This window comes from Piliocolobus tephrosceles, chromosome 1, assembly GCF_002776525.5.
Source record: "Piliocolobus tephrosceles isolate RC106 chromosome 1, ASM277652v3, whole genome shotgun sequence".
In the NCBI taxonomy this organism is placed as follows: domain Eukaryota; kingdom Metazoa; phylum Chordata; class Mammalia; order Primates; family Cercopithecidae; genus Piliocolobus; species Piliocolobus tephrosceles.
In genome coordinates, this window is record NC_045434.1 from 1,731,352 (window position 1) to 1,753,158 (window position 21,807).

The 21,807-nt window shown below is 46.9% G+C and overlaps 1 protein-coding gene across 1 annotated transcript in view; it reads left to right on the forward strand.

Moving 5' to 3' along the window:
• The window catches only part of LOC111545199 (kinesin-like protein KIF28P), an 81,060-nt gene that overhangs the window by 35,603 nt on the left and 23,650 nt on the right, over positions 1–21,807 (forward strand). The window contains 7 exon segments of the mRNA XM_023216129.3: positions 2,954–2,989; positions 6,799–6,913; positions 6,916–7,022; positions 9,487–9,641; positions 15,951–16,062; positions 18,783–18,850; positions 21,005–21,114. Of these exon segments, the coding sequence (XP_023071897.2) occupies positions 2,954–2,989; positions 6,799–6,913; positions 6,916–7,022; positions 9,487–9,641; positions 15,951–16,062; positions 18,783–18,850; positions 21,005–21,114 (703 nt within the window).

A 21,807-nucleotide genomic window follows, 5' to 3' on the forward strand; every position in this document is an offset into this window, starting at 1 on the left:
ATACTCCCCAGCCACGGTACGTTCCCCCCACATACTCCCCAGCCACAGTACGTTCCCCCAACATACTCCCCAGCCACAGTACGTTCCCCCCACATACTCCCCAACTACAATATGTCCCCATACTCCCTACATTTAGGACAATGCTTATTATAACATTTGCTTAAATCAATAATTTTTAACATCTTATTTTTTCTTAACAGTTTCTGCCTCAGAATTTAATTATGAACATTTTAACTGCATAAGTATTGTTCACTGCTGCACCAAGTACCACATACATCCTTTCCACGTTTTATTTTTCTTGGAATTTTTAATTGCCATTTTAATTATTATTTTTTTTTAATATAAATCTAAGTGCTCCAAATCACTGTCACATACCTATGGACAATCTTTTCCATACACTCAAACGTACTGGTACCATGATATTTGGGGTCTCCTTCAGCAGGAGTCCTCAATTCTCCTGTTACAATTGTATTAACTGTATCAGCACAATTTGGAGCACTGTTGCTGCAGGGCTACTCCACACTGTCATTCTGGAACTCCACTTCAACCTTCACCTTCGTTGGCCCCCCTGACTCCTGGACCCAACGTATTCTTCTTTTTTGATTTACTCTCTTTTTGCTGCAATTGCCTCAGAAAAGGTGCATCCAGAGCACATTTTTCTTTTCATCCTTTGCACAACTGAAAATATCTTTTCCTACCTCCACACTTGATTGACATTTACCTGGAATAGAATTCTCTGAGAACACTGAAGGCCTCCGTTATATTTTAAGTTCTAGTGTTGCAGCTGAGAAGTTGGCTACCATTCTGATCCCCAGTTCTTTGTAACCATTTTTGAAGGTCAGTTTATCTCTCGCAGCCTTCAGGGTCTTCTCATTATCCTTCATGTTCTGACATCTTAATGAGTCTTTTTTCATTTATCATGCTGGAAACTTGGTGGACCTTTTTCAATTTGGAGATTCCTGTCCTTCAGTTCTGGAAAACCTTTCTTACATTATTTCTTATTTTATCTCCTGTATTTCTTGTTTTCCCTTTCTGAAATTCCTGCTAATTGGATTTTGGGCCTCTTGTACTAATGTTGTAATTTTATTATCTTTTACAACCTATCTTCTATTTCTTGGTCTTTTCTTTTTTAAAAGAGATGGAGTTTCACTCTGTTGCCCAGGCTTGTCTTGAACTCTTGGGCTCAAGGGATCCTCCTGGCATCAGTCTCTCAAGTAGCTGGAATTCCAAGTGTGAGCCACCACTGGTTTTTTATTCTGCATTCTAGAAGATTCCCTTAATGTTATCATAACTCTCCTGCATTTTTATTTTGGCTGTCATTCATAAATTTAATTTACAAACACTTTCTTTTATTCTCTGGTTGTTCTTTTAAATAAAATCCTCTTTTTTTTCCATGGGTATAATTCTTTCTTTGAGGCTATTACTTCTACGGCTTTAAAAAATATTTCTAAGCTGAGCATGGTGACTCATGCCTGTAATCCCAGCACTTTGAGAGGACGAGGGGGGCATATCACTTGAGGCCAGGAGTTCAAGACCAGCCAGAGCAAGATGGCAAAATCCCACCTCTATTAAAAATACAAAAGTTGGCTAGGCGTGGTGGCATGATCCTATAGTCCCAGCTACTCAGGGGGCTGAGGCAGGAGAATTGCTTGAGCCCAGCGGTTGAGGCTACAGTGAGCTGAGATCATACCACTACATTTCCAGCCTTGGTGACAGCAGAACCTTGTCTTAAAAAAAAAAAAAAAAAAAAAAAAAAAAAAAAAAGGTGGGCGCCTGTAATCCCAGCTACTTGGAAGACTGAGGCAGGAGAATTACTTGAATCTGGGAGGCAGAGGTTGCAGTGAGCCAAGATTGCGCCACTGCACTCCAGCCCGGGTGACAGTGCGAGACTCTGCCTCAAAAAAAAAAAAAAAGAAAAGAAAAGAAAAGAAAGAAAAAAACATTGCCTTTTACTCTCTCAGTCTGTTTTCTGAGTTCCTTCTTTCTACTTGTTTGTTTTGACCCCTCTCTCACATTGCAGGCTTTCTCTGTCTGCTAATCCTTGGCCCTTTGTTCATTTTTAAACATGAGACACCCTTACATGGATATATTACATATGGAAAATAGAAATAAAGAACATGAGACACACGGAAGCTAACAGGAAGCTCTGTGGCCGCAAGGCCTGACTAGCAAGACTTACTGTGGGGTGACTAACAGACAAGCCAGCTTTTTCTTGGGGGAGGTGGGAAAATGCCAGTACTTGAGGCTTTTGCTCTACACTGGAGCCATCCAGAGTCCCCCAGTCCTGCTTAAGAGGTGCAAGGTTGGCTAGCAGGAGTCCGAGAGCATGGGAGGGTGGAGACCAGTCTCTCCACATATGTTCAGGTTGGAGTGTGAACATGAAAGAACAGCCTTTCTCTGTCCCCAGTCGAGACCGAAACACATATACTACTGTTTTGTATCTTTTTGTTGTTGTTGTTTTTATTTTTGTGAGATGGAGCCTCACTCTGTCGCCCAGGCTGGAGTGCAGTGCTGCGATCTCAGCTCATTGCAACCTCCGCCTCCCGGGTTCAAGTGACTCTCCTGCCTCAGCCTCCTGAGCAGCTGGGACTACAAGCACCCGCCACCATGCCTGGCTAATTTTTGTGTTTTTAGTGGAGACGGGGTTTCATCATGTTGGCCAGGCTGGTCCCGAACTTCTGACCTCAAGTGATCCGCCCGCCTCGGCCTCCCAAAGTCCTGGGATTACAGGCTTGAGCCACCACGTCCAGCCATAGCTGTTTTTAATTATAGTAAGAACTTCCCCCATATCATTACTTGAGAACCTCATATTACACATTGAAACAGAGCTTTGCTTTATTTAGCATCAGCTTTTTTCCGTTGTTCAACATTTATGTTGTTTCCCTATCACTTCTCTGCCCCCAAAATAACTGTTTCAAGAGAATATTTACTTTGTGTGCTCTTCTCCATACAGGTTACGTTCAGTATGCTGGAAATTTACAATGAACAGGTAATAGAGATGTTCCTGGCATGCAAATCTGGGCGACTCTGCAGCTCAGCAAACCTGTGGGACTCACGGTCACCTGTCCTGCCCGTAAACTCTGGCCTGGCCTCAACCGCCCAGCCCCACCTACCTCTCCAACTTCACCAACGTCCCCTTCTCTTCACACATGGAACTGTTCCTCCTTTCCAGAGCTTGTTCTCCTTTCTCGCATCTATCCTTTCTCTGCCTGGAGCACCGATTCTGCTTTCTCTGTCCTTAAAGAAACCACTAAACTTGAAGATCCAGCTCAAGGTCAGCACCTCGCTCTGTCTGAGGCAGGTAGCTTCAGCCGGCATGACACTGCACGGGGACTGGCAAACTGTACCCGCGGAGGGCCAGGTAGTCAATAGCTCAGGCTTTGGGGGCCACGCTGTCCCTGCTGCAGGCACTCAACTCTGCTGTCATAGTTCAACAGAAGCCGTAGACGAGACGGGAGAAGGCGCAACTGACTGTGTATCAATGAAACTTTACTTATAGACACTAAATTTGAATGTTACATCATTTTCATATGTCACAAAATAGTACTTTTGTTTCAGCCATTTAAAAACGTGACAAACACTCAGAGCTCAAGGGTCAAACGCAGGCGGTGGCTGCATTCGGCTCACAGGCTGTGGCGCACCGGCTCCTGCAGAGTCGGAAGAGGACGGTTTCAAAGCCCAGCTCTCCTGTGTACCAGCTGTGTGACTTTGGAAACTCGTTTTATCTCAGAGCTCAGTTTGCATTTTCATAAGGAGAATTTAGAATAAGACACTACATCTTTCATAAGGAGAATTTAGAATAAGACACTACTAAATTTTTAAATGTCTAACACAGTGCCTATCCAAAGCTAGATCTTCAGCATTTTTTTATTCTACCCTTTCCCCTTGCACTGTAGTCCCAGGAAGCTACTCAGGAGGCTGAGGCAGGAGAATGGCGTGAATCTGGGAGGCGGAGCTTGCAGTGAGCTGAGATCGCGCCACTGTATTCCACCCTGGGTGAGAGAGCAAGACTCCGTCTCCAACACAACAACAAAAAAAGCAGAGAATTGGGCATCCTAAATTTCACTCGTGTGCGTGTGAAGAGACCACCAAACAGGCTTTGTGTGGGCAACAAGGCTGTTTATTTCACCTGGGTGCAGAGGCTGAGTCCGGGGATGAAGCCAAAGATGGTTGCCAAGAAGGAAAGTCCTTCAATGAGCAGGCAACGGAGAACCAAGCAAGGCTTCCAAACGGGGGAGTGAAATAATCAGATGGGGGTTTTAGGTATTTCTGCAGCGGCAGAGTGAAGCTGGACTTGAAGAGGGCCAGACAGAGCAGAGCAGGAGTCAGGAGGCTCTCGATGGCCCAGGTCAGGGACAAGGTCGTGGTGATCTTTTTTTCTCTTTCTTTCCTTTTTGAAACAAGGTCTCTGTCTGTTGCCCAGGCTGGAGTACAGTGGCACGATCATAACTCACTGTAACCTTAAACTCCTGGGCTCCAGTGATCCTCCTACCTCAGCCTCCCAGTAGCTGGAGCTACAGGCGCACATTACCATGCCCAGCTAATTAAAAAAAAAATTGTGGAGACAGGGTGTCACTATGTTGCCCAGGCTGGTCTCGAACTCCTGGCCTCAGGTAATCTTCCTGCCTCGGCCTCCCAAAGGATTACCGGCAGGAGCCACCGCACCTGGCCCATCGTCGCTCTTGATCTCCAGGTATAACTTGAGGGTCCTGCTGCCAGCATCTGTCCCCGTCAGTCCCTGTACTTCCATTCCATCCAGATAAACTTACTTGCCTTTTTTCTGATAGGCCTTATTCAGTCATGTCTTCAGTCTGAGATGCCACTTCCTGTCGTTTATCACGGGGGAAATTACAGAAAGGCTTCCTAGCTAAGGCAGAAGTTGTCCCCATTTTGATGTTTCATCTCCAGCACCTTATGTCTGTCATCCTAATTTTGCTTCCCCAAACTTCAATCTGCGATCTTGCCTGGACTCTAGGACTTAAAGCCACAGGCGCTCGAGCTTGGGGAGAGCTTAGAGATCACTTAATCTGTCCTTCTAGAAGGAGAACACTGGTAATGTCAGAGACTTTCCAAAGGTCTCACATGTTGGAGGCAGAACCAGGATTAAGAAGCCAGGTCTGATTCTCAGTCCGGGTCGCTCTGCACCACGTAACACAGGCTGCTCCGGCTCGACTGGGACACAGCATGACTCTACTTTGCCTTCTCAGCAGTGGCTTTTTTGAGAGCAAGGGGACATGGGAATTTCCCTAGGGCCCCGGTGTAAGCATCATCACACAAACCTCCCATAATAAAATCCAAAGAATTACCCAGATTTTCTGGTTTGGTTAGGCTGTTGCAAATACTGGGGTTTTGTTTGTTTGTTTGTTTGAGATGGAGTCTCTTCTGTCACCCAGGCTGGAGTGCAGTGGTATGTTCTCAGCTCACTGCAATCTCTGCCTCCCGGGTTCAAGTGATTCTCCTGCCGCAGCCTCCTGAGTAGCTGGGACTACAGGTGCCCGCCAACATGCCCGGCTAATTTGTTTTGTAATTTTAGTAGAGACGGGGTTTCACCATCTTGGCCAGGCTGGTCTTGAACTCCTGACCTCAAATGATCCACCAGCCTCAGCTTCCCTAAGTGCTGGGATTATAGGCGTGAGCCACCATGCCTGGCCACAAATACTGTTGAGACTAAGTTTCCCTTGGAAGTAGAGGTCTCAGGGTAGTGGTATTTGTTGTGCCGTGACTTAACCTAGGCAGAACGTGTCTTCTGTATATATTAGGTACTTTGAACATTACTAACTTCCAATTATTTTTATTATTTATCACTGTTCTTAGTAAAGTAAGATTTCATTACTTTGTAATACAGAATTTAGAAAGAGGCTATGGTGGTTTATTTTTATATTATCTGCCAAGGAGTTGCTAATGAAATAGAGTTAATGAGATTGCTAGGAGAATATTTGTGTTAATAAGAGAACAACGTGTTCAAGTGCAAAAACTTCAGAAGCACCTATTTATAGACAGACCGCTGTGGATACCTACTCACATACCTCGTCATGCTGCAAAGGCAGCTTCCCCGGCCCCCGGGAGCAGTGAACTAAGTGTCACGTGGAGCCCAGCTCCAGTTGCACTGTGCATGTGATGCTCATCGCGGTGCTGTGTGTCAGGAACTGTGAGGAGCCACTGGTAAAAAGACACCCACCTTTAGGGAACTCAGTCTGGCTGGAGTGGTCTGGGTATATACCTGACAACAATAAAACTGTATTTCTAAAAGAAATGTTTTTTAACTTAAAAAGAAAAGCTGGCCAGGGGCGGTGGCTCACGCCTGTAATTCCAGCACTTTGGGAGGCGGAGGCAGGCAGATCACCTGAGGTCAGGAGTTCGAGACCAGCCTGGCCCACATGGTAAAACCCTGTCTCTACTAAAAATACAAAAAGTAGCCAGGCATGATGGCGCATGCCTATAACCTGAGCTACTTGGGAGGCTGAGGCAGGAGAATCACTTGAACCGGGGAGGCGGAGGTTGCCGTGAGCTGAGATCACGCCACTGCACTCCAGTCTGGGTGACTAAAGCAAAACTCTGTCTCCAGTGTTGGGGGACGGGGGAAGCATGCTTCTGACTTCACTAATTACAGCAGTCTTCCTATCCTTTTGCTTGCAATTTCCCTATTTCTTACTTTGCTAAATTATGAAATACCTACGGAAATTTATCCATTCATCCAATAACTATTATTGAGCATCTATACAGGCAGAGATGCAGAAGTGAAGTAAACAACAACCCCTGCCTTCCTGAAGTTTACATTATTTGTTCTATTTTCTATAGATAAGAGATTTACTGTCCAGAACCAAAAAACCTGGTGGGCTCAGAGTAAGGGAAGATCAACAGCTGGGTTTTTACGTGGAAGGCCTGAAGTTTGTGCCCTGTCAGAACTATGCCCAATTGAAAGGCTGATGGAACAAGGAGCAAAAATAAGGACCACGGCTTCGACCAACATGAATGCCAGCAGCAGCCGGTCCCACCTGGTCATCACCATCCAGTTCAAGCAGGTGAGAGCCGAGTGACACCACTGTCCCTATCTCCAGAAAAGGCCGCTCTGGGCGGAAAGCTCCCCCTGTGGAAGGCTCCCCCTGCGGGAGGCTCCCCCTGGTGGGATCTTCACACAACGCTGCTCTGCGGAAGGCTCCCCTGCAGGAGGCTCCCCCTGCGGAAGGCTCCCCCTGCAGAAGGCTCCCCCTGGTGCGATCTTCACACAAGGCTGCTCTGCGGAAGGCTCCCCCTGGCATAATGGGTTCGTGGGTATTATAGGATCCTGCAGATTTGACCTATGGATGAAGGTGGCTCTTCCAACCACAGCATATAGAGCCAGAAACAGGAAAAGGGGACACGTGTGCCCTTTTCCTGCTTCACTCCCACCTCAATGGTCACACCCCACCCAGCCTAAGTGAGCCTATCAGAGCCCCAAAGGGCCCCATAGGACTAAGAGCTGTTTTCCCTCAAGTACATTCCAGAGCTTGCAGGAATAAGCTTTGACCCCAATTTGATCAAGGAGCAAATTGTGAAGGTATGAGAGTGTCTCCATGGTTCATCCTGGAGAACTGTATCAGCAGCACATCTGTTCATTACCACCATGAGACCAGCATTCAGACCCACAGCCTGAGGACTGCCAGGTACTGAGGTACCCTTTCCATGCGTGGATGCATCAAGTTTGTTTGTTTGTTTTTTTTTTGAAACGGAGTTTTGCTCTTGTTGCCCAGGCTGAAGTGCAATGGCACGATCTCGGCTCACTGCAACCTCCGCCTCCCAGGTTCAAGCGATTCTCCTGCCTCAGCCTCCCAAGTAGCTGGGACTACTGGCGTGCACCATCATGCCTGGCTAATTTCGTATTTTTAGTAGAGACGGGGTTTCTCCATGTTGGTCAGGCTGGTCTTGAACTCCCGACCTCAGGTGACCCGCCCACCTCGGCCTCCCAAGGTGCTGGGATTACAGGCATGAGCCACCGCGCCCAGCCGCACCAAGTAAGTTCTTAGGAACCAAGCAGTGCGTGTAGCATTCCACTAACTAGAGCCCTTAGAACCTTAGATCAGCTAGAGCCCACTTTGATCCTCCACACCGGTACCTCGGGGGACATCAGAGAGTGACCTCTACAGTGCCACCAATTTGATCTAGAAATGGCTATTCACAAATCCTGGGTCGATGTTACATGCGGCTATGATCCTACCACCTCTGTCCCCTAAGTCATAGTACCAGTAACAGAACAGTAATCAATGAAAAGAATCCCGTTCTATGCAGGAATAAGGGGAAAACACGGGACTGTGTTCAAGTCTGGACGCCTCTGTTCACCAGCTCTAAGCCTTTGGGAAATAACCTCTGAGCCTCAGTTTCCTCTTCTGTAAGATGAGACAAGACACTCTCCTTGCAGTAACGTCAGGAAGCTTGAATAAGATATTGCATTTTAAGGAACTTTGTAAACTTTTAAGTACTATTCACTTGATTTCATAATGTTAGTAAAATTCACCAACATTATATATGGTTTGCCTTGATTTTTTTTAACTTGGTACTTTAGGGGCAAGTGAAGAAATTAGCTAGGAAAAAAGGAGTGAAGAGAGTTAGCACCATAACACAGTGTATTGTTAAGTGGTCTTTTTTTTATACTACTGTATATTGGGGTCAGTAGTGATATTAACACCTGATATTGTATGTCAGGCGTGTGCTAGAACCATCACCTCTATGATCTTTAACCCTCATAACATCTCAGGAATGTGTCCCTATCACTGGCTTACCACTGTGAAAGTTGAAACTCTGAAAAGGTAAGTCGTTTGCTCAAAGTCACGGAGCCTGCAAAGGAATCTGTAGGATCCTGAAGTACATGTTCTTTCCACATGACCACACAGTCCTGAAGAGCTACTTATTTTGCAGATTTCACAGTGTTTTGTATTTTAAGAATTTATTGATCACAGAAATAATGGAGCACTAATCGGTATCTAGTGTTTTACTGGAAAGGAGATTTACAGAATGGGAAGAGGAGACTGAGATATTTTATTGTAAAATGTTATTGTAGGGAATGGCATTTTATGTTGCAGATTTTGTTTTTTCAGTCTGAAATACAATGAAAACAACCACTTAAGGCCAGGCGTGGTGGCTCACGCCTGTAATTCCAGCACTTTGGGAGGCTGAGGTGGGTGGATTGCTTGAGGTCAGGAGTTTGAGACCAGCCTGTACAATATGGTGAAACCCCATCTCTACTAAGGATACGAAAATTAGCCAGCTGTGGTGGCAAGTGCCTGTAGTCTCAGCTACTCAGGAGGCTGAGGCAGGAGAATCACTTGAAACTGGGAGGTGGATGTTGCAGTGAGCCAAGATCATGCCACTGCACTCCAGCCTGGGAGACTGGGAGACAGAGCAAGACTGTTTCAAAAAAAAAAGACCACTTAACATGTCAAGGGGAGTGCCTGCCCAGGCAGCCTGCCACCTCCCTAATACTGTGGCATGACCTGTGACGCTTTTCTCCAGGTTTTCCTAGACAGAGACCTCACCAAACAATCCAGTATTAATTTGGTGGACCTGGCAGGAAGTGAGAGGCAGAAATCTTCAGGATCTGAAGGAGACAGACTGAGGGAAGGATCACACGTTAACTTAAGTTTAACCAATTTGGGAAATGATATCAGGTAAATCATCAGTGGACCGGTATCTGTGTTATAAAAACGACCTCAGGTATGAAAAACTGGATTAATGATAACCCCTGGTGCATGATCCGCTGGTATCACTGGCTCATGCCTGGGTTGCCTCCATATTTTATTTTAAACCAATTACTTTATTTTTAAATAGAGTAACACTCATACAACTGCCATCCAACCCAAGAAATGTTGGTGTTCCTCTCCTATGCTCCCCGTGGAGGTAACCATCATCTTGAATTTTATGTTCTCTCCCCGCTCAGCTCCCTCCTTCCTGGTTTTATCACATGTGAATATTACGTTTTGTAACTCTCATTTCTGAACTTTATAAAAAGGGTGAAAATCTGTTTTGTCTTCTGGAACTTTAAAAACTTTTCTCATTAAGGTATTAACTACAGTAAAATACATAAATCCTACGCGTTCAGCATGTCAGTTTTTATAGATGTATATACCTCTGTCATTATCATCCAGATCAGAGTATGACACATTTCCAAAACCCACACAGCTCTTCATACTCCCTCCCGGTTGACACTCCCACCAGAAGAAATGGACCTTTGTCATTGTAGATTAGATTTGCCTAATTGTAGTGATTTTCGTATAAATGCAATCATCTTTATGAGGTCACCGGCTTACCCATCTGGCTTCTTTCACCAAGGATTGTGTCTATGATATTAATCAAAGTTGTTTCATGTACCAGTTATTATTTTCATTGTTATGCAATATATCAACGTGTGAATATCTCATAATTTATCCATTCTCCAATTGAGGGGCATTTAGCTTATTTCCAGGTTTGGGCTGTTATAAAGTTGCTGTGAATGTTTTTATACGTGTATTTTGGGGAAAATAGTCACTCATTTCTCTTGGGTATGTAGGCAGGAGTAGGACTGCGAGGACTTGCTTTTAGACTCAACGGTATTAACAATATCTATCCACATGACACTGTACCTAGAGTGAGTTTTCCATTCTTTCACTGAACATTGTCTATGAGATTCTTCCACGTTGTTGCGTGGAGCAATCATTGTTTTTCATTGTTGCATAGGATTCCGCTGTGGGAATATGCCACAATTTATTTATTCTCTTGACTGGCATTTTGATTGTCCCCACTTTGTTTTTTGCTATTATAAGTAGTGCTATTATGAACATTCCTGTGCAAATCATTGGGTATTAACACAGTCATGCATCGCTTAACAATGGGGATATCGGCCGGGCATGGTGGCTCACACCTGTAATCCCAGCACTTTGGGAGGCCAAGGCAGGCAGATCACCTGAGGTCAGGAGATCAAGACCAGCCCGACCAACATGGGGAAACCCTGTCTCTGCTAAAAATACAAAATTAGCTGGGCCTGGTGGTGCACGCCTATAATACCAGCTACTCGGGAGGCTGAGGCAGGAGAATCACTTGAACCCGGGAGGTGGAGGTTGCAGTGAGCCGAGATGGCACCATTGTACTCCAGCCTGGGTGATAAGAGTGAAACACAGTGTCAAAACAAAACAAAAAAATGCAACAACAAAAAAACAATGGCAATATGGAGGCCAAGGTGGGTGAATCACTTGAGCCAAGGAAGTTGAGACCACCATGGGTAATGTGGCGAAACCTCATCTCAAAAAAAATTTTAAAATTAGCCAGACATGGCGGTGCCTGCCTGTAATCCCAGTTACTCAGGAGGCTGAGGTGGGAGGATCACTTGAGTCCAGGAGGCAGAGGTTGCAGTGAGCTCTGATTATGCCACTGCACTCCAGGCTGGGTGACACAGTGAGGCCCTGGCTCAAAACAAAACAAAACTAACAAAAATCCAATGGGGATATGTTCTCAGAAATGCATCAGTAGGCGATTTTGTTGTATCAACATCATAGGGTGTACTTACACAAACCTCGATGGCGCTGCCTGCAAAGCACCAGGCTATTTGTTATAAAAGATTGCTCCCAGCTGTGCTTATACCGCAGTACAGCCTGTAACTGGGCTGAATGTCGCAGGCAACTGTAACATAACAGTAAGTACTTGTGTATCTCAACATAGAAAAGATACAGTAAAAATATGGTGGTTTCATCACGGCTGCGTGTACAGTCTGTGATTGACCACCACGTGGTTATGGCGTGTATGACTGTATTAAAGTTTGCGTATAGACAAATGACTAAAATTGTTGGGTTCTAAGGTGTATGAATACCCAATTTTGAAAGATGTTAACAGACTTTTCCAAAATAGTTGGACCAATTTACATTCCCGGCAGCAATGTATTAGATATCGGATTGATCTACATCTTTTCTAAGACTAGGTATTATCAGATTTCTTTATATTTACCAATTAAATTGGTGCAAATAAATCTTACTATGGTCTTGATGTTCCTGGTTACTAACGAGTTTAAGCATCTTGATATGCTTCTTAGCAATGTATTTCCTCTTGCAATGCCTGTTACATTTTTTTTCTATTATTCTCGAGTTATTGCCTTTGTATTGACTTGTAGGCATTCTTTACATATTTATTATTCTTTTCTCAGGTAAATGTATTAAAAGTATCTCTCCCAGTTAGCTTGTCTTTCCACTTTAAGGTGTTTGTTGATGAGCAGAAGTTATGGTTATGGTTTATGTTTTGCATTTGTTTCCTGTTTAAGAAAATTAGAGTCAGAAAGGTAACCACCTGTATTACATTTACATTCCTATCCGTCCGGAGTTGATTTCTGTGTTTGATGTAAGGTAGGCATGCGTTTCATCCTTTTCCCTTATAGATTACCAATCTTTCCAGTTCCATTTGTTGAGTAGTCTCTCCTTCCCCCAGTGAATGTCTGTGCTACCTCTGTCATATCAAAGTTCAATATATGCTTTTCACTTTTTTTTTTTTTTTTTTTTGAGACAGTCTTGCTCTGTCACCCAGACTGGAATGCAATGGCGCAAACTCCACTCACCACAACCTCTGCCTTCCAAGCTCAATGATATTCCTGCCTCAGCCTTCTGAGTAGCTGGGATTATAGCGTGCACCACCATGCCTGGCTAATATTTGTAGCTTTTGTAGAGATGGGGTTTCACCATGTTGCCTAGGTTGGTCTCGAACTCCTGAGCTCAAGTGATTCTCCCTCCTTGGCCTGCCAAAGTGCTGGGATTACAGGTGTGAGCCACTGTGCCCGGCCAATATAGACTTAACTCTGTTTCTTGGCTCTTAAATCTATGGTCAAAGTCTAAATGTAATAAATCCTCTTGGATAATACAAGAATCTTCATCCTACATGTGACGGTTACATATTTTTTTCTTTGTTATGTATTTCAATTCTATTCTTCCTTCATCCCAAAAGACATTGTCACTATTTTACACAGTGTTCATTCACGTTTATCTTTTTTTAAATGTATTCATTCTTATACCTCAGAGCTGCTAAGGTCAGTTTCTTCTGGTTGAAGTGCATTATTATTATTATTATTTTTGAGACAGAGTCTCGCTCTGTAGCCGAGGCTGGAGTGCAGTGGCCAGATCTCAGTTCACTGCAAGCTCCGCCTCCTGGGTTTACGCCATTCTCCTGCCTCAGCCTCCCGAGGAGCTGGGACTACAGGCGCCCGCCACCTCGCCCGGCTACTTTTTGTATTTTTAGTAGAGACGGGGTTTCACCGTGTTAGCCAGGATGGTCTCGATCTCCTGACCTCGTGATCCGCCCGTCTCAGCCTCCCAAAGTGCTGGGATTACAGGCTTGAGCCACCGCGCCCGGCCTGAAGTGTATTATTTAGGGTTTCCTCTAGTGATCTGCTGGTGGCAGTCTGTTTTTGTTAGGTTGAAATATCTTTATTTTTACCTCATTCTTTTATTTTTTTGAGAAAGGGTCTCACTCTGTCACCCAAGCTGGAGTGCAGTGGCACAATCACAGCTCACTCCAGCCTCCACACCCCCAGGCTCAAGCAATCCCCCCACCTCAGCCTCCCAGGTAGTTGGAACCACAGGCGTGTTCTACCACATCCAGATAATTTTTTTATTTTTTGTAGAGACAGAGTTTCTCCACGATGCCCAGGCTGGTCTCGAACTCCTAAGCTCAAGCTCTGCTCCCGCCTTGGTCTCCCAGAGTGCTGGGATTACAAATGTGAGCCACTGCACCCAGCCACCTCATTCTTAAAAAGACATTTTTGCTGGGTATGGAATTTTAGATGGGTAGCATTTTCTTTCTGCACAGAAAGCATTCTCCCATTGTCAACTGGTTGTCTGCTTTTTCTTGAAGATAATTTTTTTTCTCCTAGCTGCTTTTAAGCTTTTCTCTTTGTCTTTGGTGTTCTCCAGTTTCACTATGTTGTTGCATCTAAGTGTAAACCTATTTCTTTTCCTCCTCTTTGGAATCCCTTGGGGCCTTCATGACTTTATGGAGTAGGGATTTTTTTTTTTTTTTTTTTTTTTTTTTTTGGACAGGGTCTCTGCCCCGGCTGGGGTGAAATGGCACAATCTCGGTTCACTGCAACCTCTGCCTCCTGGGTTCAAAGGATTCTCCTGCCTCAGCCTCCTGAGTAGCTGGGACTATCGGTGTGCACCACCACACCCAGCTAATTTTTTTGTATTTTTAGTAGAGACGGGGTTTCACCATGTGGGCCAGGCTGGTCTCAAACTCCTGACCTCATGATCTGCCCACTTTGGCCTCCCAAAGTGCTGGGATTATAGATGTGAGCCACAGCATCCAGTCAGAGTAATGATTTTCATCAGTTCAGAAATTCTCAGCCATTATCTCTCACCTATCATCTCCCCTTTTTTTTTTTTTTTGAGACAGAGTTTCACTCTTGTCGCCTAGGCTGGAGTGCAGTGGCGTGATCTCGGCTCACTGCAACCTCCACCTCCCGGGTTCAAGCAATTCTCCACCCTCGGCCTCTGGAGTAGCTGGGACTACAGGCACCTGCTACCGCACCCGGCTATTTTCTGTATTTTTAGTAGAGATGGGGTTTCACCATGTTGGCCAGGCTGGTCTCGAGCTCCTGACCTAAGGTGATCCGCCCGCCTCGGCCTCCCAAAGTGTTGGGATTACATGCGTGAGCCACCGCCCTGGCCTTAAGTGGTTCTTTTCATTGTATTTCAGACTGAAAAAATGTAAAATCTGCAACATAAAATGCCATTCCCTACAATGACGTTTTACAATAAAATACCTCAGTCTCCTCTTCCAGCTTCATCTCCCATTTCTTCCCCTCTTCTAGGACTCCAATTAGACTGCTTGGAGGATCTAACTCTGTTCTCTGTGGCTCCTAAACTCCCTCTCTTGTTTCTCATCTGTCACTGGGCTGCAATCGGAATAATTTATTCAGAACTATTCAGTTCACTAATTCCAACTAGGCAGTGTCTAATTTGCTGTTAAACTTATCCATCATGTTTTTAATTATTATATTTCTTCTTTCCTAAAAAAATCATTTTGTTTCTTTTCCAAATCTGCTAGATGAATTGTATAGGTTTGTCGTTATAATTTTTTTCTTTTTCTTTTTCCTTTTTTTTTTTTTTTTTTTTTTGAGACAATCTGTCACCCAGGCAGTGGGGCAACCTCTGTTCACCTCAACCTCCACCTCCTGGTTTCAAGCGATTCTCCTGCCTCAGCCTTCTGACTAGCTGGGATTAAGGTACCCCCAACACACCTGGCTAATTTTTGTATTTTTAATATAGACAGGGTTTCGCATGTTGGCCAGGCTGGTCTTGAACTCCTGACCACAAGTGATCTGCCCACCTCAGCCTCCCAAAGTGCTGGGATAACAGGATTACAGGCTGAGCCACGGTGCCCGGCCGGTTTGTGGTTATGATTTCTCACAGGTGGGATCTCCCTGCATGCTTCCCCACTCTATTCAGTGCCAACACTGCTTTCTCTGTGGCCGCTGGAGCAGGGCAGGTGCTTCTCATTCACGACTATCCTGAGGCTATAGTCAGACGAGGTCCTAACTTTATGGGATCTTAAGGCAGCATGAGAGAGGCAAGAAAAGGCCCTAAAACTACCCCCCACACCTATCTGCACACTGCCAGGCCTGGCACCTCCTTCCCTGAACTGTAGCTCCTTCTCTACACACAAACTTACAGTAACCTGCAGGCTCCTCGGGTTTTCCTTGCAGGTTTGGGTGGTTTGTTCCTCAGACCCGGGCTTCCTCCTCTAGGTTACGGCTTCCCCAGGGTTGATTTTGGAGAAGGAGTCAGGCTGGTGTTTAGCTAGCTTACTCCAGCACTGATGACAGAAGGCGTCTCTGCTATTGGATATAATCGTCAGGCTTACGGGGCCAAAGAGGGGATTTGAGAGCTGTGTCCGACTTATCCCAAAGGAAGGCGGATTTCTTCTTGAGGCATTCTTTTTCTCTGTCTTGCATCTTCTTTTTCTTCTAGTGCTCTGGCTGATGCAGCCATGGGGAAGAAGGTCTTGCACGTTCCATACAGAGATTCTGTTTTGACCAAACTGCTCCAGTCAGCTCTGGGCGGGAACAGCAGAACCGCTCTGGTAAAATACCTTTCTTACAACGTTTTACACTGATTCTGCTATTGTACTTGTTATTGTTGTTGCTGTTGTGATTAAAATTATTCCTAACACACCTGTAATATAATACAGTACTTCGCATTGACTTAGCCTAGCAATTTTCTTAAATTTTTTAGACGGAGTCTCACTGTGTCAACCAGGCTGGAGTGCAGTGACGCTGTCTCGGCTCACTGCAAGCTCCACCTCCTGGGTTCAAGCGATTTTCCTTCCTCAGCCTCCCGAGTAGCCGGGGCTACAGGCATGCATCATCGCACCTGGCTTTTTTTTTTTTTTTTTTAAATTTTTAGTAGAGACGGGTTTTGAACTTGTCTCTACTAATGAGTTGATGTTAGTAGAGATGAGTTGTTGGCCAGGCTTGAACTCCTGATCTCAGGTGATCGGCCTGCCTCGACCTCTCAAAGTTCTGGGATTACAGGCATGAGCCACTGCACCTGGCCTTGTTTTGTTTCCCCCTCAGGACTAACAAATGATGACCTACCATTATCTCGTAACTTCTCGTCCTCTAGCACAATGTTCAATGTTTCTATATTACTAATTTTTAAATTTATTCTTTTCGGTAGTTTCTCTACAAGGAATACACGCTACTTTTATTATCAGGAAAAAAACTAGTACCATTAAAAAAAAACAGCTAGCAATGTCATGTTATTCTACGTTAGCAGAGTCGTTTCCCGGCAAGGCTGGAAATCAGTGTGACTGTTTCTTCAGCCTGGAGAGCAGCTGCACCCGTGTTATCTCAGCAAAGGCTCTGGAATCTCATTATCGAATGTTTGCCAAGTGGGTACAGCGTGGAATGTGTTAAAATCAGGACTCTGCTCTTCAGCTTCAGCTGCCGGGAGGACAAAATGTGGTGAACTCTGTCTCCAGCCCGGCGCTGGCCTCCACTCTGCTGTCCTGCTTAGGAGAGAAATGCTCCTTGTCAGGACCAGTTACATGCATTTCTCTCCAAAATCCACAGTAAAACACACCCTTACTGTTAATCACTTAATCTTTTTTTTTTTTTTTTTTGAGACGGAGTCTTGCTCTGTCGCCCAGGCTGGAGTGCAGTGGCCAAATCTCAGCTCACTGCAAGCTCCGCCTCCTGGGTTTATGCCATTCTCCTGCCTCAGCCTCCCGAGTAGCTGGGACTACAGGCGCCGCCACCTCGCCCGGCTAGTTTTTTGTATTTTTTAGTAGAGACGGGGTTTCGCCGTGTTAGCCAGGATGGTCTCGATCTCCTGACCTCGTGATCCGCCCGTCTCGGCCTCCCAAAGTGCTGGGATTACAGGCGTGAGCCACCGCGCCCGGCCCAAACACACCCTTACTCTTGATCACTTAATCCTGTTTTCAATACTTCATTTTAAAGTTTTTCTGGTTGTCAGTTATCTGCGGGCCTCAACAGGACATCCCCCCAAAAACCTGGGACACAAGAAGGCACGTAAGATGCTCTCTGAACGTTAACCTACAAGATTCAACCTAGCGGGTCTCAGCAGATGTGTGCAAAGCCACTGAGACCCACAGGACGACGCCCGGACCTGTGAGACTTGACAGGGGCTACCTGACGGCAGTGAGGTGCTTTCACAAAGGAGCACGGTGGGGAGAGGCCGAGGGTGGCATCCATCATCTCAAGAAGCAAAAAGAACAGAGGACCTGCAAGGTCAACAGCCAAGCCGTTCAGTCTCTATGGCACCAATCCCAGTTTTAGCACAAATGTCTCACAGCCTTAATTTTTAGTGGTGATAATAAAAATCTACCTGAAAATATTGCCATGATGATTAAACGAGATGACATAAACGAACAAGCTTTACAGCTGTGAAGTTAGACAAACGTAAACAATCACTTCCCGGGCTCCCAGTACTCTGGGTCACGGGCCTCCCGGCCCACGGAGGATGTGCTGCTACATGGCAGCTGCCACAGCCCCCCCCCCCGCCCCCCTCCCCCGCCCCCCTCCCCAGTCACCCTCCCCAGCCACCCTCCCCAGCCATCCTCAGTGATCTGCCCACCCAGTCATCACAAAGTTTGCTTCTGATTTGAAAACTTTTCTGAATTCTGGGACAATCAATCCAAAGTCAAGGCCGGGCACGATGGCTCATACCTCTAATCCCAGCACTTTGGGCGACTGAGGTGGGTGTATCCCGTGAGCCCAGGAGTTCAATGCCAGCCTGGGCAACATAGGGAGATCCTATCTGTCCAAAAAAACACAAAAATTAGCCGAGTGTGGTGGCGCCTGTGGTCCCAGCTACTCTGGAGGCTGAGGCAGGAGGACCACCGGAGCCCAAGAAGTTGAGGCTGTGAGCCATGATTGCTCTACCACACTCCAGCCGGGGTGACAGAGTGAGACCCTGTCTCAAAAAAATATAAGTATAAATAAAGTCAACAGCCAGACTTGAAACCATACAAGTGGCTGTCAGGAAAAGAGCAAGGTCTCTGAGGCTGACATTCAGCCATCACTCAAGCCTCTGAGGGAGTCCACAGAGGACTCAGTCCTGAGGGCGGCCAGTCCCGCGCCTGGCAGCACAGGTGTGAGTTAGGCAGGGGAGGTTCGAGCCCCAGCTTAGCCAGTGGCCTCCAGCACTCCTCTAAGCCTCCATTTCTAAACTGTAAAATTGGAACAATATCATAAATTACAAGATGCCAAACTGTTCTGTGAATTTAATAACAATAAATTCCTCTATTAGTAACAAAGTCTGAACGGGATGTTTCCACAGATTGCGGCCATAAGTCCAGCTGACATCTGCTATGAGGAAATTTTATCAACACTAAGATACGCGGAAAGGTACGTCTGAATTATTTGTCATCCATGGCGGTTCCACATGCTAAATCTAGCAAAGTTAGTGCTCTTAGACTGCAGGGGTTGGCACTGGGAAGGGGGTCCCAGAGGAAAACGAAACGACGTGAGAGAGAGGAATGAAAGGAACTAAAACACGAGGGGAAAGAATGGAGACCTGGAGCCTCGGGGCAGGGCTGTGTCGCTGGGTCCTGGATGGGAGCAGAGCTGGGGGCTCGGATGGGGGCCGCGCGGAGGCCAGTCCTGACGTGATTGGCCTGATCTGTCCCCGTGTTTTCCTGCTGAATAGCACGGCTGTTCCACAGCTTTCTCCTTCGGTTGCACAGGGCATGGGTAGAGAATGGTGCCAGGCAGGGGATTTTTGTGCTAATGACAAATGAAGATGAGCTCTGTACGTGACAGCTTCTGGGTCAGAGCCACTCGCCGGGCCGCCCTGCAGCCCCTGCACAGACCAGCTCTCCACACTGTCAGTGACCGCACTTCCCAGGGCCCACACCGCACACTGCAGTCTGTGGAGGTGGCCTCATGGCCACAGGAGTCACCTGGGAGGGAGGGGCTGTCACTGCCAGGTTCCTTCCCACCCACCTGGCTGGGAGACAGGCCCACTCGGTCAGCACCACGGGAGGCTGCCACCAAGCCGAGCTCCTGCTCTTCGGCCTCTGCAGCTCGTTCCAAGCCTGCTCTCCTGAACCTTCTAAGAAAGAGAGGCGTGGGGAGAGGGGTGTCTGTGGCCACGGTAGGACCCCCCCACATGCTGCCCTGCTCCTCCTCAGGCGAAGGCCGGCCTTGGGAATCCACCAGAACAGCTTCCCACCGAGTCTGGGCAGGAGCTTGGGACTGTCAGACCCGGTTCTGGGCAGCTGGAGTTGGCATGTGAGGTGAAACTTACTTGCCAGCCCTGATATGTCATTCGCCAGGTCTGTGGGCTTAGAGGTCAGAGTCTGGCCCTGGCAGCTGTGACCACGGGTAAGAAATAGAACCTCTCCCCCATCCCGTTACCCTGAGCCAGCGTTCCTCATTCTCAGCACTGGGAGAGCTCTGACCGCGGGAGGTATGTGCGAACTGTGCCCAGCAGAGTTCTGCCTGCTGTGTGAGGGAGGGTTGGGAACTGTGGTCACAACGATGCCACCCAGGAACTGCCTCCCCTTCCGGTCTTTTCTCTGGCCCTCTTCTCAGCACAGGAGCACTTGCATGCTGGTGACAAATGTCTTCCTTCTCATTCTTCACTGCACAGCCTCAGTATTGTGTCACACCATGAGGCATTTTCTTCCAGCATCTGACACAAGCTCAGGTTTTATTTTTATTTTCTGAGATAGGGTGTCACCCTGTTACCCAGCCTGGGGTACAGTGGCACATGGCATCCTCAACCTCCCAGACTCAAGTGATCCTCCCTCCTCGGCCTCCCAAAGTGCTAGGATTACAGGTGTGAGCCACCACGTCCAGTGTAAGCTCAGAGCTTTAGATCGAATTTTGCCTTAAGCGGTATCCAGAACATTTGTTTTCTCCCTGCTTATCAGGTGCAAATCTGTGGCTCCCAGTCTTTACAGGAGAGACCGTGTTATACAGAGGAAAGAGAAAATGGTGCCCACAGCCCGTGGGACTTGTAAACTCTGATTCCATCTCCCCTGTGTAAAATGAAAGGGGTACAGTTACCAGATTTAGCAAATAAAAATACAAGGTGCTCAGTTACATTGAAATTTTGGAGAACAAGGAATGTTTTACTGTATATCCCATGCAGTATTCAGGGGTATCTGTTTTCTCTGACAACATCAGAAGGAGTGACCTGGAACACCTCTGAGGCGCCTCCCAGCCTGGCAATGCGCCGAGCGGTCCCGACAGCCTCCAGGCCAGGAGTTATTTCAGCAGCAACAGGGATTGGGCAGGTTCTTAGGTTAACCAAGTCAGCCCAATTGGCTGAGTGTGTTCAGGTCCCAGGACATGTCAGGGGCTGAGGCCCGGCCTGGCTGAGCTGCTCGTGTTTATTTGAACTGTGCAGGTGATTCAGTCACTTTGGTCTTAACGGTTGAATGGAACCAGACCTGGTGTGGAATCTCAAGTCACCTGGGGCGGGGGGTCTGGGGGTGCTGCTGCTCCGGCAAGGGGCTCCAGGCCTAAGAGCGTGTCCATCTTTGCACATGAAAGGGCTAAAAAGATCCAGAACAAAGCAGTGGTCAACACCTGGACACTGATGAGAGAGTCAAGGGTGGAGAACAGCAAGCTGCTGCCCAGATGTAGACACTCCACAATGTCAGGTAAACCGAGTCAGGGGCCAATGCCCTGAGCAATGGGGGGTCTGACCTGGGCTAAGCCGGGGGCTGGGGGTGGAGGGAGCACCTGGATTCGAATTTGAGGGGTTGGTTGGGGCACAGTGGGGGGCATAGTGGGGGGCGCTGGGGCTTTGTCCAGGATATTGTGGTTCCATCCTTCTAAACAAAACTTTGAGATAAATGTAGACTCACTTGCAGTTGTGAGAAATAATAGCCCTGAATTTTAACATGGTCATCTTACTCTCATTTTTATTGACATTTTATTTGGTATTTGAGACAGGGTCCGCTCTGTTACCCGGGCCCGAGTGCAGAGGTGTGATCACCACTTAGGACAGCCTTACATCTCCTGGGCTCAAGCAATCCTCCTGCCTCGGCTTTGCAAAGTGCTGGGTGACAGGCGTGAGCCACCGCGACCAGCCTCATTTTTATTTTGAGGTCATTGTTTCTCCCAGGATGTTTTTCTTTACCGGATTTGGACAGTGGCCGCCTGATGTCTGCCCGCTGAGGGCTTCCTGCAGAGAAATGACTCTGGAAGCCCATTGAGGGTTGGCCACCTCCTCCAAGACAGAGCTCCATCCTGGCTGTGCATCACAGCCGCCCGGTGACAGGGTCCCCCCAGCCTCATAAACCAGAATCCCGGGCAGCGGTCAGCGCTAAATCCCCCCAACCTCATAAACC